The sequence below is a fragment of the Ornithorhynchus anatinus genome, chromosome X2, assembly GCF_004115215.2.
Source record: "Ornithorhynchus anatinus isolate Pmale09 chromosome X2, mOrnAna1.pri.v4, whole genome shotgun sequence".
NCBI classification, from domain to species: domain Eukaryota; kingdom Metazoa; phylum Chordata; class Mammalia; order Monotremata; family Ornithorhynchidae; genus Ornithorhynchus; species Ornithorhynchus anatinus.
The window spans coordinates 29,129,697-29,148,606 of record NC_041750.1 but is presented as its reverse complement, the minus strand read 5'-3'; the positions used below and the strand labels follow the sequence as shown (position 1 = coordinate 29,148,606).

Below are 18,910 nucleotides of genomic sequence, written 5' to 3'. Positions count from 1 at the left end.
CTGCTAAACAGCACAGCTTCCCCGTGTCGGCTACGAAACCACTCTGACCACCTAAATCAAGAGAATGAAGGGAGGCTGAATTGGACATTAGTACTGCAAATGACTGCCGTGATTGCCGCCCGCCATTCCCCGTGCCCCTTCTCCCCCTCCCCCCGAAATCGGCCCGCCAGCCAGCCAGCCAACGAGACTGCCAGGCCAGCCGGGCCGGTTCCAGGGAAGCTGGGCTTCTCCCGCTCCATCTCTGGCCTGCCACTGGCTGGTTTGCGGCTGCTCCGGTTTATTAAGGTTTGATGTCCCCCAAATGGTGGAGCTGGAAGTCTCTGACAGATATTCTTACTGATTTAGGATGAAGGACTGGGCCTTGGGGAGGACTGGACCTGGGGAAGGACTTATCTTCGGAGGCAGGGTTTCGGCATGGCAGGTGTGGCTGTGGGGGGAGGTTTGCGGCAGGGGCTGGCCTCCTCTCCTCCATTTTTTCCTCTGGGCTGACGTATGGGCCATGGCTGCCCTTTGGAACTGAGCATTTTCCAAGCACGCTTGGCCATGGGGTTTCAAAAGCACGAGTGAAACAAGTGTGGATCTTTTCACTGGGGAACAGTAGGTGTCAACCAACAGCCTTCCTGAGAAAATCGAATTTGAGCAGTTAGCCAGCGGGGAGACATGGAATTCTGAAAACAAAATTCTGATGGGGAATTGGAGCTGTCCCAGATGTTCCAAAGTCGGTTTAAGAAGCCTGCTGTTTGGTTGTTGATAGACTCTGTAGGCAGTGGCCATTTTCTCACATGGGTTGTGAAATGCATTAGGTCTTTTGGCCCCCCTGGTTGAAGATGGAGAGAAAGCTGGTCACCCAAGACCCCAACATCCCCTACCCTGTGTGGGACACATTGGACCCCACTGTCCCCTCTGCAGAAAGGGACTTCCTGGACTCCGTTCCTGATTGGAAGTCCGGGACCATGCCTGGGGCCAGGGCGGGGTAGAATCACACCCCCAGCCCTCCCTTCCCGGGAGAGGTTCTTCATTGACCTCAGGGATGGATGTCTACACACACAAACTATCTGGATAATCAAGCAGGAAAGTTCTATGGACTTTGCCATATTTCCGGTGGAAGGTGGTTATGGTGGAGTCGGTGGGTTGCTTCAGTTATTTGGAAAGTTGATTTGAGCAGTATCTTCAGCCTCAATTATCCAAACTTTTTTTTTAATAAGCACTTGTAAATGTACCTTGCTCTTATTGTTAGTAATAATAGTGGGTTTTGTCGAATGCTTACTATGTAGCAAACACTGTACTAAGCACTGCGGTAGACACATTGAAGTCAGATCAGAAACAGTCCCTGTCCCTCTAGATCAGGCCATTGACCTCTTCCCCCTTCCTGCCCCCCAGATTTATGTACATATCTTTATATTTGGTTCCTTCCCTACTTGTAATTTATTTCAGTGCCCCCCGCTAGATGGTAGACTCTTTGAGGGTAGGGATCATGCTGCTTACTCTGTTGTACTCTCTCAAGTGTTTAATTTAGTGCTCTGTGCACAGTAAGCATTCGGTAAATACCATTGATTGGTTGATGTGTCTCCGCCATATTGTTAAGATAAAACTGACAAGTAAAAAAAATATATTTCATAAGAGTACATTGTAGCCCTAATTGATTTGTGAACTGGAGCTAGGTTGTGTATCCCTGGACTGACACAGTTTCTCAACTCAGGTTTTACCTCCTGGGATTGCTTCTCCCTTCCCTGACGTAGAATCTTCTTCACGGTGGCTTTTGGGAATTTGGATTTCATACGTAGAAGCAGCGTGGCCTAGTGAAAAGAGCATGGGCCTGGGAGTCAGAAGGTATGGGTTCTAATCCCGGCTCTGCTACATGTCTGCCGTGTAACCTTGAACAAGTCACTTAACTTCTCTGTGCCTCAGTTATCTCATCGGTAAAATGGGGATCAAGACTGTGAGCTCCATGTGGGACAGAGATTATGTCCATCCTGCTCTACCCTGGTGTTTAGAAGAGTGCTTGGCACATAGTAAGTACTTAACAAATTCCACAATTTTTATTACTGTTATTATTACAATACAATACAATTATAATTACAATTAATATTACCCCATTGCTCCGGTGGGGGGCTGGTCCACCCACTCCCCTCCTTTTCCCACTGGAAGCCCTAGTATCCCTTCCTGGTCTTGGCCAGGAACCTTCCCCGAGCTGCCCCACCCATAACTGCCCCAGGAAGCCTGTTTTCCAGGCCTGCAGCAGTGGCAGGGAAGTCATAGATGAGGCCTTCTGACTGCCACTGTCTCTGGCTCCAGGCCCCCATTTAACTCACGGTCATCCTCCTGAAGATAAAATGTTTTACTTTGAAAAGTTCACCTTTGTGAAAAGGCCCAAATCCCCTTCTTTCTTTACCCAACCAGGCCCACCCGGCTTCTGGTAAGAGCACAGAGATGTGGAGTGGGGGTGGTCGGTAGTGTGTGCAGAAAGGCGTGTGCAGGGTAGTATTTGCAGGGTGGCATGTGCAGGGTGACAATGGCTTTGGCCACTCCTCCAGCCTCATTCTTCTACTCACCTACGAACAACCCTGGCCCCCACTCGTTCAGAGGCAGGAATGAAAGCTGAGTCCCCGACCCAAGGAATTGCTTCTCTCTCTCTCTCTGTCTCTCTCTCTCCTCCACATGCACGCACGGCCCCTGAGGCATCGCAGCCCTCCAGCCCTGTCAGGCAGAGCTTTGGGCGCCCAATAATGCGGCAAACGGTAGCTCCGCCAAGGTGTCGCCTGTCTCGGTGAGCGGTGCCAGCATCTATCTGAAGTGACAGCCACCTTGGGGCCCGGCGCCTTTAACTGACTTCTCTTTCATCCCCCGTGTAGGAGCGGGAGAGACGGTTCCCAGCCAGGAGGGTCCCTTCCCTTCTTCCTCCCCCCGCCACGCTCCTCCGCCCTCCGCTCCAATCCAGATCTATCCCTGACAGAGATTCCTTCCTCCAGACAAAGCGAGCCCCCGAGGTGGAGAATTCTCCCCCAGAACGGGAGCGAGGCGCTGATGCTTGGAGTTAATGAATCTGGTCGCCGAGAGAACATTATTGAGTCTGGATAATGCAATCTACCGTCTTCCCTTCTCCGCGTCCTCCGTGGAAGGATGTGCGGAAGTCAGTTCTGGGGCACGATTCGAACATCTGTCCTACCCCGTGATGGTGATTTGTATAAGTAATGGAAACAGGTTAAATACTTCCATCCTAATGTTGCCAGCAGGGATGAAAATGAACATTTCGATGAAATAATCTCGACAGAGCGGGGGGAGAGGGGGCTGGACTGATTCATCTTCAGCTCTCTTTGCAATCCGAGCGCTAATGAGCACGCTTGGATGGAGAGTTGATCAGAGAGGAGAAGAAGAGGAGCCAGTCAATCTCTGAGATTAGCATCACTGCGAGAGCAGGGAACGTGTCTACCAACTCTGTTATATTGTAATCTCCCAAGTGCTTAGCTCAGTGCTCAATAAATACCATGGACTGATTGATTGAGAGCGTTTGGATGAGGGTCTGCCCTGGTCTTCTGGCCCAGACTTGAGTCACGTTGCTTGCTGGGCCCTTTTGAGTCGGGCAGAGCGGTGGAGGGGGAAAAGGGAGTGAGTAGCCAGAACCACCCTTGAATTCTCATGTGTCTCTTAACACATCAGTCCCCGAGCCAGTCTACCCATTTGGTCCCATAGCCCAGCCAGCTCAGAGCTCTGCTTCTGACTGAGGCACCAGGATTTCACTTAGAGGAACTGTGTGGAAGATTTAACCCTTTCCATTACTTCTGCGAATTACTGTCAGGGTAAGGACCTCCTGGGCACCCACCCTCAGGGTCGGGGAAGGACCACCCAACACCCCTGACTCTCCTCTCTCCATCCCTGACTTCCCACAGCGACCCAGAACCAACTGTCCAAAACCTATGACTCTCTTCTGTCCATCATTGATTCAGCACCACCCAGTGACCCAGCAGGAACTATCCAACACCCCTGACTCTCCCCTCTCCACCCCTAATTCTCCCCCAGTGATCTAGCACAAACCATCCAACACCCCTGACTCTCCTCCTTCCATCCTTGACTTTCCCTCCAGTAACCCATCGTGAACCATCCAATACTTCTGACTCTCCTCTCTCCACCCCTGATTCCCCAGAGAAGGTTGAAGAGGCCATTTGTTGCTGCTATTGTGATTGCACGGCTGTTTCCTTGATCTTTGTCACTGTTCAGTCAGTGCTCCCACCTCTGTAGCACAATAATCCATAGGGAATTGTCAGCCTATGTCCACTTAACCAGAGGAGCGCTGATTTCAGTGATTAGGAGCATCCTCTTCTCCAGCAGATGGGGCATTCTGGACTAGCACGAACCATTCATCCCCAGATGGTTCACAGCTGAATTTCCTTCACCCCACAGTCAGTTGTTTGCCTGCACACTCCCATACCCATGGTGCCCTAGGTTCATCCGGGGCTGGGAATTTGGGGTAACTGCTGGGGCCCAAGGAGTTCCTGTAAGATTGTAGCCAACCCTACATTTTTAAGAGATGTGAGCATCTCAGAAGACTAGCATCCAGCTTTTTCCTACTGGTTTGAACTTATCAAAGGAGAAACGAGCGACCCCAGCCAGAGCTGGGAGATAAATGGCCGAGGCCATGCCTGTACACCTGTTGTGGATGGCAAATGGGCTAGATCACAAACTCACCCTTCCCCCATTCCCCTGCCGGTTGCAGAATCAGGGTGCCGGTTTGGATGATGACTCCGGGGGATTAAAGGGGACCGTTCCAAGCCGCCCCAAAGCTCTGGGACCTTGGGCAGTTTCCCACAGTTCTCCATGAGAAACAAAACACCACTGCCAGTTCCTGGGCCCTTCTTAAAATCATCACTGTTGGCGGCCAACCCTATTTCTTTCTTAAAGCAAAAGAGAATACTGAGGGGAGGAAAGAAATGAAAACACGGAGAAATAATTTGATCTAATTTTCCAGAAAAAATGATGTTGTTTATGCTTCGGTATTGTATTAAAATTTAGGATAACGATTTATATTTGTCTTTTCAAATAATGGATGTGTATTTACAGTGCAAATCCTCTCACTGCAAATGTGATTACGTGCTACAGCACTAACACGGGCGATGTAGAGAGCCTTGAGTCCACTTCTATTAGAATTCACAGATTTGCATGCAGCTCCAAGATGACAGCCTATCTTTAGGGAGACATCGGCATCCAGAAGGTCCAACTATGAATAAGGCCTAATGTGAACCAACCTAAACTCGGAATTCGGATTTTTCTCCTAATTTTAGGGCTTCAAAGTGTGTGTTTGTGCAGGACACTCACCAACAGGACTGCGGTACTAGGTGTGGCAGTGGTTGGGGGCTGATCTCAGTTGCATTGTTTCTGCACCGCGCCTCTTCTGTGCCCTAACCATGGGGCCCACTGCACCCACCTTCAGGGTGGCATCCCGGTCGTGACCCCAAGTAGAAATCCCGATGGAGTCTACGCAATGGTTGCGGGGGATGACCATTCTCTCTAAACACTCGTAGAAGGAGAATCTGTGTCGAATGGAAAATCCCAGAGCTCAGTCATATATCCCGTTGCTCAGCACGGGGAGTTTCAGTAAACAAAAATAGCAACGATTTTGCCTTCATTTTCTATACTTGCCTCTCATCTCACAAAAGCCTTTCAGGCTAAGGAACTGACGTGACCTCGTGAGATTCCATAAGTTGTGGTGCTAATATTCTCACTCCCGGCGTTATTAAATTCCTAGAAATGCTATAAAGTATTCCGTTCAACCCCACATTAGCTAGAGGTTTGGGAGAAATGATTACATGTGGTAATGAAAAAAATTGATCAGCGCAAATAAATTCCTCCCTGGCACAAACCTTCCATTTGTGGGTATTTACGAACCCGGAGCCTCAAACGCCGAGAGGGGTACCCAGATTGGATCAGGTTAACAACCCTCCTAGTCCTCTGTTTTGTGTTGCTTTTCTTCTTTCTCAATGCAAGTGACTAGAAATAAGAGGATCAATGGGAAGTAATCGTAAAAGATGGCTGGGACTGCCAGAAAAGGCTTCATAATTACCGGCCTGAGAATGACGTCTTCAATCTGTATTTTATATTCGGGAGTCTGGATTCAGGCATCGTCTTCTCAGTTTATTTCACCCTTTTGGAAAACCATCAGCAGATTGCATTCATTTTTATTTCACTTACGTTTCCCAGAGGCTAATGATTCTCCAGATCGATGGTGTGGGCTGGGCCTGTCTCTTGGTGTAGCACGTCCGTGAGGACGAGACCGTGGCCTGAAAGACTGGAGTCACACCGTCTGCTCTCCCAATTAGTCAGTCATTCACGACTCAGCTGCTTATGTATTCTTAACGGCCAGAAAACCATGTTTAACTTAGAATAGGTACTGTACGGATTCTCAGCTGCATCAGCATAACCAGGAATTGAAGACATCCTACCGGCTGATTGCTTTTGTCCTTCTAAAATGCGAGGCTTAGCCCAAGAGAACAGGCGGTTTGGAGGGACCCGCCTCCAGCCTCCACTCCATCCTTTCCAAATGTGAATGGGACTCATGATGCCAGGCGGCACCTGGCGACATTCTGGAATGTTGTGATCAGGAAGCACTGAAGACGGGTTGTTCCTATTTTGGTTTTCATTTGCACTGAGAGAGTATGGTGCTACCTTCACCAAGCTCCTGTCTGCCAAATCTTCAGGGTTCAGGACCGGGGTTTTCTGCGCTCTTCTCTCCCCCATGTTCCAGCTCCTTGCTTTCCTTCAAGATCCTTCATGTTCCTTTTCTCCTTTGCTCCCTCTTTCTGCAACTGAATTTAGAATATTTGTATTTCTGCATCCTTTCTCCTTCTCCTCCTCCTCCCTCACTTTCCTCCTCCACTCCATTCTAGTGGAAGGTCCTCTTGGGCAGGAAATGTGTTTGGTACTTTCCCAAGCACCTAGTTTAGAGCAATGCACCCAGTGGGTGCTCAGTACTACCACTCCTTCTAGGCATTCAATCATATTTATTGAGCACTTACTGTGTGCAGAGCACTGTATTAAGCGCTTGAGAGAGTATAATATAACAATATAACCATGTCTACTATGGTGTGGTAGATAGATCACAGGCCTAGCAGTCAGTAGGTCATGGGTTCTAATCCTGGCTCTGCCACTTAACGTGCTGTGTGACCTTGGGCAAGTCACTTAACTTCAAGCACTTAGTACAGTACTCTGCACACAGTAAGGGCTCAATAAATACAAATGAATGAACAATAGGCACCACCCCAAAGGCTTGAAATGCCTGGCTTCATCTGCCACCCTTCCCCCAGAATCTCCTCCCATGATGATGATAATGATAATTATGATGATTATGATGATAATTATCATCATTATTACTATGGTATTTGTTAAGTGCTTACTATGTGCCAGGCACTGTACTAAGCGCTGGGGTGGATACAAGCAATTTGAGTTGGATACAGTATCTGTCCCACATGGGGCTCACAGTCTCAATCTCCATTTTATGGTTGAGGTAATTGAGGCACAGATAAGTTAAGTAACTTGCCCAAAGTCTCATAACAGTCAAGTGGCAGAACTGATATTAGAACCCAGGACCTTCTGACTCCCACACCTGTGCTCTTTCCACTAAGACACACTGCTGCTTCTCATATTCACAGAAGTGCCGGATGGCCTGAAAGGACCTGCCTGGGGAGGACTTGATTAGTCAGGGAGGATCTCCTGGAGCAGAGCGGGAGTGTCAGGAGAGTTTGGAGGTGGGGAAGAACACGGTCAAGTGTATTTGAAGGGGGACGGAGTTTCAGGCAGAGGAATGGCCAAGAGCACCCGTTGGAAATGGGAGAATCGAGAGTGAATTCAAAGTAAGAAGAAAAGTTGGAAGCATCTAAGTGCACAATTTAGGGTGGAGCAGGGGAAAAGAATGGATATGGAATTAGGAGCCAGCCCGTGGGAGAGTGCTGAATCCAAAGGTTGGGAGTGTCTGGTTGATGTGGAGTGCTTGAGGAACAATGCCTCCCGGACGGTGTTTTACGAAGATAATCTGGATCTCAAAGCGTAGGATACTTTGGAGAAGGTAGAGGCTGGAAACTGGGAGACAGTTGACGAGGCTGCTCAGTCTCTAGTCATGAGAATGGTTAGCCAGGAATATGACTGTCATCCAGTTTTCCCAAGTGTCCTGGCGGTGCTTTCAGAGACCAACTTCTGGTCTGGGTGGACTACTGTTCTGGTTTGGGTCTGCTTTTGGACTTCAGTTCTTACAGGGCTGTGACTTTTTTGCTACAGTGGAGCAAAATCAAACCGATTTATAAGCTAGGGCTGGGCTAGACTAAATGCAGGGTTTAAGAAGTCAAGCTAGCATGGAGGGAAGAAAAAAAGGGTAGTAAAATCAATTTGAATTGGCAGATGGATGGATGAATGAAGGATAGTTGGATGGTAAAACAGGAAGTTAGCTGGAGGCTGAGTCTCCTTCCAGCTTTCATTTTCTTTATTTATTCACTTTTTGCTTAATGAAAAAAGAGTTGAAACCTGGAGCGGAAATGCAGCCATCAGGATTGAATGGGGGATTTTCAGTCGATACTGTAAGTAAGCAAAGGGTGTCTGAAATAAAACTGTAAAGCAGACAGGCCCCATGACCTGATCAGTGGATACCCAGACCCCAGAGCTTTAAGGAATGAGGCAGTCCTGTGGTGGAGCCATGATGAAGCTGTTAAGGGGCCCTGGATTTCTGATTATTGAGATGGACTAGCGGGATACCATTTTCAATATCTCAGTCATTCAATTAATGGTATTTATTGAGTGCTTGCTGTATGCAGAGCACTGTACTAAGTGCTTGGGAAAGTACAGCCTGGCCTAGTTGAAAGAGAACAGGCCTATGAGTCAGAGGACCTGGATTCTAATCCTGGCTCTGCCAAATTGCCTGCTGTGGGGCCTCAGGCACGTTACTTAGTGTCCCTGGGCCTCAGTTTCCTCATCTGTAAAATGGGGATTCAATATCTGTTTTCCTTCCTACGTAGACTGAGTCTGCTGTGTGACAGGGTCTCGTGAACTTGTATCTACTCCAGGGTTTAGATCAGTGCTTGACACATAGGAACCACTCAACAAATATAACAGTGATGATAATAACAACAATAATAATGATTGTAATGCGATAGAGTAAAGATTCAGTTTCAGCTTTTCTCTCACTGGATTTCAGCCTTTCTCTAGGCAATAATGATAATAATAATGATGTTATTTATTCAACACTTACTTACTTTGTGCCAAGCATGGGGCAGGTACAAGTCTATCAGTCCCTGTCCCATATTGGGCTCACAGTCTAAGAGAGAGGGAGAACAGGTATCTTATCCCCATTTTGCTGATGGGGAAACTGACACAAGGGAAATTGTGTGGCTTGCCCCGGGTCACGCAGCAGGCAAGTGGCAGAGTTGGGGCTAGACCTCAGGGCAAGAACAAGCCCGTGGCTCAGCAAGCCTTGGCACCACAACTCTCCTCTTTCCCTCCGAGGCAGATAGGGTATTTCTGCTCAAGAGACGGTGCCAGTTTGCCATCAGACAAGCCCAGCGGTAGCGGCTTTTTGCCGCCCGGCTTGGGGGCGGCTCCTACCAAGGTCCTGGGCACTGGGGCGGGGCAGAGGGGATGGGCAAGCAGGAGCTGTGGCCCAGGGAGCTAGGCGTTTGTCACCGAGGTGTACACGAGCCCCGACTGTGAGGTGGGCCCTGGGAGTGAATGTGTTTTGATATAATGGCCATCTGTTCATGAATATCACATTTGCCAGGCTGAAAAATAGTTGGTTGCAGATAAACACATAATTTGGTAAGATTGTATAGTTTCACCAGGTGGCAATACAATAGCAAAGTTGATATTTCCTGTAAGCCAGTAGCCAAGTGGGGAATGTAGTCCTATGGTTTCCCTAGGCCTTCTCCTTCTCGGTGGCTCAACCCCCTTCCCGTCCAGGGTCTCTGGAGACACGAGTTTCCCCTGGTTACATTGGGGAGCCTGGTTTATGGTGTTAGAAGACCTTTGGGGGCAGTCCAGGTCCCTGTGGAGCAGGGGCTGCCAGTGCCTGGGGGGTAGGGTCGAAGACTGTGCCTCATCTGTTGGCTTGTCACGGGGGATCACTTGTGTGGAGCTGCAGGGACTGGGGGCTGTGGTCGGGTGAGGAGGTTGCCGGAGCCCCTCCGAGGGGAAACTGAAGTGTCTGTGAGAGACGGGGTCAGAGGTGGGGGCTGGATGGAGTGCCTGGGAGGAAGGCCGGTGGGGGCAGGCGCAGCTCTGCAGAAGGAGCACCGTCCTCACCTCCTTCTTTTCTGTTTCCATTGCAGCTTACGTTCCCGAGGAGGAGCTGAAGGCGGCAGAGGTCCATGGAGACCCCCTGGAGGAGGAAGTGGACGGGCCGGCTCTGGGCATTCAGGAGAGTGAGTTCCCGGGCCACGAGGAATCGGAGATCAAAGAGGCTCAGAGCTACCAGGACTCTCCGGTCAGCACCGCGACCAACCAGGAAGCAGGCTACGGGTCACCTCTCAGCGAAGGCAGTGACCAGCAGGCGCTCTTCAAGACCTCGTCGTCCAAGGAGGAGAAAGAGGAGTCCGCGGGGGCAGACGGGGCCTCCTACCCACAGGACAGTCTGGCCCAGATCAAGGCGGTGTATGCCAACCTGCTCTCGGACTCGTGCTGGTCCAGCCTGGCCCTGGACCTGAAGAAGTCCAGCCCCGCCGCCAGCAACTCTGGGACCAGTGGTCCGAGCGAAGGAGCCCCTGGCGCGGGCATGGGCAGCGGCACCACGGGCACCACCACCAGCAGCAGCAGCAGCAGCAGCAGCTCCACCTCCACAGCTGGCGGGGGCGGTGGCTCGGGCTACGACTGGCACCAGGCCGCGCTAGCCAAGACGCTGCAGCAGACGCCGTCCTACGGCCTGCTGCCCGAGCCCAGCCTCTTCAGCACCGTTCAGCTGTACCGGCAGAACAACAAGCTCTACGGCTCCGTGTTCACCGGCGCCAGCAAGTTCCGCTGCAAGGACTGCAGCGCCGCCTACGACACGCTGGTGGAGCTGACGGTGCACATGAACGAGACGGGCCACTACCGCGATGACAACAGAGACAAGGAGGCGGAGAAGACCAAGCGTTGGTCCAAGCCGCGGAAGCGGTCGCTCATGGAGATGGAGGGCAAGGAGGATGCGCAGAAGGTGCTCAAGTGCATGTACTGCGGCCACTCGTTCGAGTCCCTGCAGGACCTGAGCGTGCACATGATCAAAACCAAGCATTACCAGAAAGTGCCTCTGAAGGAGCCGGTGCCCGCCATCACCAAGCTGGTCCCGTCCACCAAGAAGAGGGCACTGCAGGATGTGGCTTCACCGGGCTCTCCCGAGGCCACCGGCCCCGAGGCCGGCCCAGGCCCCGAAGCGGCCAAGGAGCCCAAGGCGGCCAACCCCTACGTGACGCCCAACAACCGTTACGGTTACCAGAACGGCGCCAGCTACACGTGGCAGTTCGAGGCGCGCAAGGCACAGATCCTCAAGTGCATGGAGTGCGGCAGCTCCCATGACACCCTGCAGCAGCTGACCGCCCACATGATGGTCACCGGCCACTTCCTCAAGGTGACCACCTCGGCCTCCAAGAAGGGAAAGCAGCTGGTCCTGGACCCCACGGTGGAGGAGAAGATCCAGTCCATCCCTCTTCCCCCGACCACCCACACCCGCCTCCCGGCCTCTGCTCCCAAGAAGCCTCCCGACTCACCAGCCGGGGATGGGGCTGGGGACGGGGTCGCCGAGGAGAAGGCCAAGCCCGAGCGGGAGCAGGAGGAGCGGGTGCCTGCCACCAGCCAGCTGGAGCGGAAGATCAAGGAGGAGGAGGAGGAGGAAGAGGAGGAGGAGGCGCCCGAGAGGTTTGAGCCGGCCACCCTCTATCAGTACCTGCGCGAGGAGGACCTGGGCGACAGCCCCCGGGGGGGCGTGGACATCCTCAAGTCCCTGGAGAACACGGTGAGCAGTGCCATCAGCAAGGCCCAGAATGGCGCCCCGGCCTGGGGCGGCTACCCCAGCATCCACGCCGCCTACCAGCTGCCGGGCGCCGCCAAGCCATTGCCGCCCACGGCGCAAAGCGTGCAAGTCCAGCCGAGCTTCGCGGCCGGCACCAAACCCCTGGCTGCTGAGCATGGGGCTCCACTGCACCCTGCCGGCAGCCTCTCCCCGCCCCCGCGCCAGAGCAATGTGTCTGCCATGGAAGAGTTGGTGGAGAAGGTAACCGGGAGAGCCGGCGTCAAGAGAGAGGACCGGCCGGCCGACAGGGAGAAGCCGCCACCCCAGCTGCGGAAGGCCGCTTCCCCTGGGGCGAAGGAACCCAAGGACCTGCCCAAGGCCGAGGGGGCGCACGGCAAGCAGCAGCCGCCCCTACCAGGCCCCGAGGCTGAGGCGCCCGGGCCCACGCCAAACGGCACGGAGCCGCCCCCGGCCAAGCTGGCCAATGGCTGCAACAGCCTGGGCATCATCACCGACCACCCCCCCGAGCCGCCCTTCGTCAACCCACTGAGCGCCCTACAGTCCATCATGAACACTCACCTGGGCAAGGCCCCCAAGCCCGCCGGCCCGGCCCTGGACCCGCTGGCCATGCTGTACCGGATCAGCACCAGCATGCTGGACCGGCCCGCCCACCCCCCGGCTGCCGCCGCCGCCAAACAAGCTGACGCCACCGCCCCTGCCGCTCCCGCCGCCCCCGACCGCTGCTACTACTACGAGGGCAGCGACCAGCCCATTGACCTGACCAAGGCCAAAGCCAAGGCACCAGGGGACCCTGGGTCCTCCCCCCCGCGCGAGAGCGCGCTTTTGGACATCTCGGACATGGTGAAGAACCTGACGGGCCGCCTGACGCCCAAGTCCTCGACGCCCTCCTCCACCGTGTCGGAGAAGTCGGACGCGGATGGCAGCGGCTTCGAGGAGGCCCTGGATGAGCTGTCGCCCGTGCATAAGCGCAAGGGCCGCCAGTCCAACTGGAACCCCCAGCACCTGCTCATCCTCCAGGCCCAGTTCGCCGCCAGCCTGCGAGAGACGGCCGATGGCAAGTACGTGCTGGCGGACCTGGGCCCGCAGGAGCGGGTGCACGTGTCCAAGTTTACCGGTCTCTCCATGACCACCATCAGCCACTGGCTGGCCAATGTGAAGTACCAGCTCCGGAGGACAGGGGGGACAAAGTTCCTGAAAAACCTGGACTCCGGACATCCTGTTTTCTTTTGCAATGATTGTGCCTCTCAGTTCCGAACTGCGTCCACTTACATCAGTCACCTGGAGACCCACTTGGGGTTCAGTCTGAAGGACCTGTCCAAGCTGCCGCTCGCCCAGATCCAGGAGCCGCAGAGCGTGTCCAAGGTCCTGGTGGGCAAGGCCCTGGGCCCCCTGGGTCTGGCGGAGGAGGACACTGGCTCCACCTTCCAGTGCAAACTCTGCAACCGGACCTTTGCCAGCAAGCACGCGGTCAAACTGCACCTTAGCAAAACCCATGGCAAGCCCCCAGAGGACCACCTGATCTACGTGACGGAGCTGGACAAGCCGTAGCGCGCAAGCGCATGGGTATATGCGAGAGAGCTGCCGCCGGGCCCGGAACATTGCACTAACAGACGAGCTTCAAGGGACTGCACGGGGTCGGCCTGGGCTTCTCACAGTTGTCTGTTTTTTTTGTTGCTGACCTGTCTTTCTGGACTTTGGTTTTTCCTACACATATTTTGTAGTTCTATTTATATGCTCCTTTGTCTGATCTGCGCATGGGTTCTCTCTCTCCTCTCTCTTGCCCTTTTTTATTTTTTGGGGGGGAGGTTTAGGGTTTGTTTTTTGGGTTTTTTTTCCTTTTTTGGTGAGTCAAAGTCTGACCTTTATTTCCAACATCTGCTCTTGATGCTAAGCTTATCTTTTGTAGAATTTAGCGGGACCCACGATTCAGAAACGTTCATTTAGCCGTACAGAGAGACACAAAGACAATGATAAAAAAAGACATCCTAAAATTACAAAGTTGCCATGACAATAAGGGTCACAGACCGTCGGAGTGGTGGTGTCGCGTTTAACCCTTCGAGAACTGTAATAGCATCTCTGTGCCTTTTCCCCCTCAAAGGCATTTCGCTCAGCTCTAAAGCTGTGTCAGACACACAACTGATTTAATAATTCACACCCACTAATGAGCTTTTTTTTATGCAGAACCGGTTTGTGAAGAAATCCTGCATGTCGTTGTTGGGAGAAAGAAATTCTATATGGGGCTTACGGGGTTTAAGAGGCCACACAACTGTGGACATTTCCAAAATCGTAATGGTCATTATCAGTAACAGAGTTGTCTATATATATACATATATAAAAATATATATATGTGTGTGTGTATCTATATATCTTTATATATAGATATGTGTATATATATCTTTATATATAGATATATATATATGTATTTTTATATATGTATATGTAAGTATATATATATATACATATATGTATATGCCCAATCCCTCTGTATGCTGAAAAATGCCATTTTTTGGCCAGCACGTGTACACGCACACACACACACACACACACACACACACAAAGTATGCAAACTGTTATAAAAAAACCAACAAATACTTGTAAAAATGCTCCTTTTTTCCCCTGTAAAATATTGCAGTTTCTGGTTATTTACAAATGTAAGCTTTGGTACAAGCTGCCCTTTGGAGAGAGTGCTGCCTTGGGGAATGGAGGAAGTAAGATGGAGAGGGACCCAAGCTGGAGTTTTGTCCCCGTGTCCGCTGCCCCAGCGTGTCTGCTTAACACCGTGCCGCCAAACCCGACGCGGGGCCATTCGCAACGGTTCACTTTCTTTATACCTTCCGGCTGTATGCTTTCTCTTTTAACTTTTTATATTGTCATTTTATATTCAATTTCTGTGTATATAATGTAAAACCACAATTTTTGAATAAAATTTAGTTCCTGCAGCTTGATTGAAATAGAGACATTTTACCGGCACCTGCGTCTACCGGACGCAAGTAGTGAATCGAGGAGCGACCTGACAAAAATAAACACTAATTAAATGATTCCATCCACCACAAAGCAGGCAATGCACTATTAATGATCCATTTTGATGTTCTTTCACTACTATTGTACAGTCCATTTTGGTTCCCACGATGAGACCCGCTGTTTTCTCAACTGTAAAATAAACCCACCTGCAGTTCTGGATTTTCGCCCTTGTCCCGTCCTCATTCTGCGGGCTCGGGGGGCCGCGCGGACCCGGCCGGCAGCGCCCCGGCGGTAGTGCCGGACCGGACCAGGCTGCCCACAGGCGAACAGTGGGAATTCACTTCTTTCTCCTTGAGAGGCCACTGAGGTGTTGTCTCCGGGGGTGCCGAGCAAGGCTGAGGAGGCTCCCTTTGGGTGTTGGGGGGCAGGGGGCAGTGTGGGCAATGGAGATGGGGGTGATGTGGGGGACAGTGAGGAGACAGGGCAGATATCGGGGCCGGATCCTTTCTCTCCAGAAGGACCCGAGGCCGTTCCCCATCTGCCCGAGCCTTCCGGGCCATGGGCCGGTTCCCCCAGGCAGGTCAAGAGGCAACGGGATCTGCCAGGCTCTCGGGTCTGCGGACCCACTGGAGCATCTGAGGACAGTTAGAGGACAGGGATGTCTGGGAGACAGCTGGGGGTTTGCCAGGGCAGCTGGGTGTCAGCACAGCTTGGGGACAGCCAGAGGCAGCAGCGTGGCCTAGGACTTGGGAGTCAGAAGACCTGGGTTCTAGTCCCAGTTTTACCACTTGACTGCTGTGTTACCTTGGGCAAGTCACCTTCTCACCTCAGTTATCTGTAAAATGGGGATTAAGACTGTGAGCGCTCTGTGGGACAGGGACTATGTCCGACCCAATTATCTTGTGACTATACCAGGGCTAGATACAGTGCCTGGCACATAATAAGCACTTCACTAATGCCACAGTTATTATTATTATTAGTAGGCATCCGTGGTAGCTGGGGGCAGGGACTATGGTCCACCATCTCAGGGTGGTTCCCACAGGGACCAGGGTAGTACCTGTCACACAGGAGCAGTCTTGAGGCTGTTACCGGGCCGTGGGGTTGTTCATAATCTTGGCAGCGGCTGGGTAGAAGTGGGTGTGAGGCAGCTGGTTTGGACAACCAGAGGGAGACCAGCTCAGTCAGAGGTGAATGGAATTTTCTCTTCCTCCAGGTCGGCTTCTCTCGAAGTGCTCTGCTGCTCCCGGAAGGCCCTGCTGTTGCTAAGTGCTCCACTGGTCCCCAGCTGCCTTTGTTCTGCTGCTTCGCAGCATCCGGTCTGCCAGGTGGGCCTTGTGGGCATTTCCTTCTGGGAAGTGTCTAGAATTAGAATTAGGAGCAGAATGGCCTAGCACGGGCCTAGGAGTCAAAGGACCAGGGTTATAATGCTGACTCTGCCAATTCCCTCCTGTGTGTTCGTGGGCAAGTCACCGCACTTCTCTGTGCCTCAGTTTCTTCATGTTAAAATAGGGATTCAATATCGGTTCTCCCTTCTACTTAGACTGTGAGTCCCTTGTAGGACAGGAACTGTGTCCAATTTGATTAACTTGTATCTCCTGCGGCATTTGTAACAGTGCTTGGCACAAAGTAAGTACTTAACTATAACTCTACTACTGCTACTACGAATAATAGCTGTTATTATTATATGCTTCCTGAGAGAGCTGTCACTGTAGCTTTGTCCCCTGGGATAGTGGAAGCAGCAGGTGACAAGGCCTCCCAATGCAGAACAGTTTGTTTCTGGAGCTGCCCGCATGCCAAAAACATCCCGTTGTTTAGGGTTTTCTTTTCCAAGGAAGGGTGCCACTCCCTGGTGTCATCCCTTCCCGGTCACATCCCCTCTATTTATGTCCTCGCCTGCCAAGGTAGTGGATCTGGGAGAAGCCACAAGCCTGGCGACATTGTCCCGGAAGGCAGAGAAGCGATAAACCCTCTGAGATTGTCCCAGGGGAGCAGGGAGCTAAGTTGGACACTAATCGGCCAAATGGACAATGTTTGGGGTTGGTCAGGACCAGGCTAAGGACAGGCAAAATGACCTGCCCTTTGGCCTCTTGAGTGGGCCAACCTGTTGGCTGGGCTGGTCAAGAGGTCACCGCAGCTGGTGAGAGATTAGAGGGCGATCATGAGAATTTGAGAAGCCAAAGAGCAGCACAACTGGGGAGAAGAAAAGTGAGTGTGTCAATTCGCTTGGGCAAGTCACTTCAGTTCCTCTCTGCCTCAGTTTCCTCAACTGTAAAATGGGAATTAAAACTGTGAGGTCCCTGTGGGATAGGGTCTCTTTCCAACCTGGTTACCTTGGAGAAGCAACGTGGCTCAATGGAAAGAGCCCAGACTTGGGAGTCAGAGGTCATGGGTTCAAATCCCAGCTCTGCCACTTGTCAGCTGTGTGACTGTGGGCAAGTCACTTAACTTCTCTGTGCCTCAGTTACCTCATCTGGAAAATGGGGATTAACTGTGAGCCTCACATGGGACAACCTGATTACCCTGTATCTACCCCAGTGCTTAGAAGAGTGCTCTGCACATAGTAAGCACTTAACAAATCCCAACATTATTATTATTATTATTATTGTAGGTACCCCATCACTTAGAACAGTTCCTGGCACATAGCAAACACTTTATGAATACCACATTAATAATAATAATCATTATTATTATTCCCTCAGGCCCAAAACCACAGAGAGGACCACAATTGGCCCTTGACCCCAACAGCCTCTGACCAGTTCAACAAAAGAGTTTCTTTTCCTCGAGGAGGGCATTAGAGTAGTCAGACCCTGAATCGAGCCTGGTCGACAACCACACAAAAACTTGTGGGAACTTCCAAGACCCTTGGAGCCAAGTAGTGCCTTGGGGCACACAGTCTAACCATCTGAAGCCATTTTCAGGCACTTCTGAAATTCTATCTTAAGCCCATCCCAGTGTTGTGCCTTCCAAATACATGCTTTGGATGCTTCAGCCTGATTTTGGATGGATGAACCGACTTATCAATGAGCCATTTTCCATTCCTTAATCACCTCCAGGCTCTTTTTTTCTCAGAACTGAAATAGCAAGCATGATAAATAGCCCTGGCTTCGAGACCTTACTGACAAGTAAAGTGCTCTGAGGCCCAAACCCTGCCCCACCCTACACCATTCCGCCAGGGTGAACCCATTCCAGTACCAGCCTGCCAGGCAGGGCCATCGCCCACCCCTGCTTAGTCAATCATATTAAGCACTTACTGTGCACAGAATGCTGAACTGAGCACTTGGGAGGGTACAATATAGCAATATAATAGACACATTCCCTGCCCACAGTGAGCTTACAGTCTAAAGGGGGAGACAAATGTTAATATAAATAAAATACAGTTATGTCCATAAGTGCTGTGGGGCTGGGAGGTGGGATGAATAAAGGGAGCAAGTCAGGGTGATGAAGAAGGGAGCTGAAGAATAGGAAAAGGCTTAGTAAGGAAAGGCCTCTTGGAGATGTGCCTTCCATAGGGCTTTGGGGGGGGAAGAGTAATTGTCGGTCAGATATGAGGAGAGAGGGAGTTCCAGGCCAAAGGCAGGACGTGGGTAAGAGGTCGGCGAGATAGACAAGATGAGGTACAGTGAGATAATTGGCATTAGAGGAGTGAAGTGTGCAGGCTGGACTGTAGTAGAAGAGCAGCAAGGTGAGGTAGGAGCAGCAAGGTGATTGAGTGCTTTAAAAGCCAACAGTGGGGAGTTTCTGTTGGATGTGGAGGTGGATGGGCAACCACTGGAGGTTCTTGACGGATGGGGAAACATGGATCAAATGTCTTTGTAGAAAATGATCTGGGCAAGTCACTTAACTTTTCTGTGCCTCAGTTACTTCATCTGTAAAATGGGGATTGAGACTGTGAGCCCCACCTGGTACAGGGACTGTGTCCAACCTGATTTGCTTATATCAACCCTGGCACTTAGTATAGTGCCTGGCAGATAGTAAGTG

The 18,910-nt window shown here is 51.6% G+C and overlaps 1 protein-coding gene across 1 annotated transcript in view; it reads left to right on the top strand.

Annotated features, from left to right (window-relative positions):
• Positions 1-14,336, top strand: part of TSHZ1 (teashirt zinc finger homeobox 1) — a 55,222-nt gene extending 40,886 nt beyond the window's left edge. Inside the window, exon 2 of the mRNA XM_029053416.2 lies at positions 10,299-14,336. Within this exon, the coding sequence (XP_028909249.1) occupies positions 10,299-13,519 (3,221 nt within the window). The 3' untranslated portion in view covers positions 13,520-14,336. The remainder of the gene's footprint in view (positions 1-10,298) is intronic.
• Positions 14,337-18,910: the final 4,574 nt, after the last annotated feature.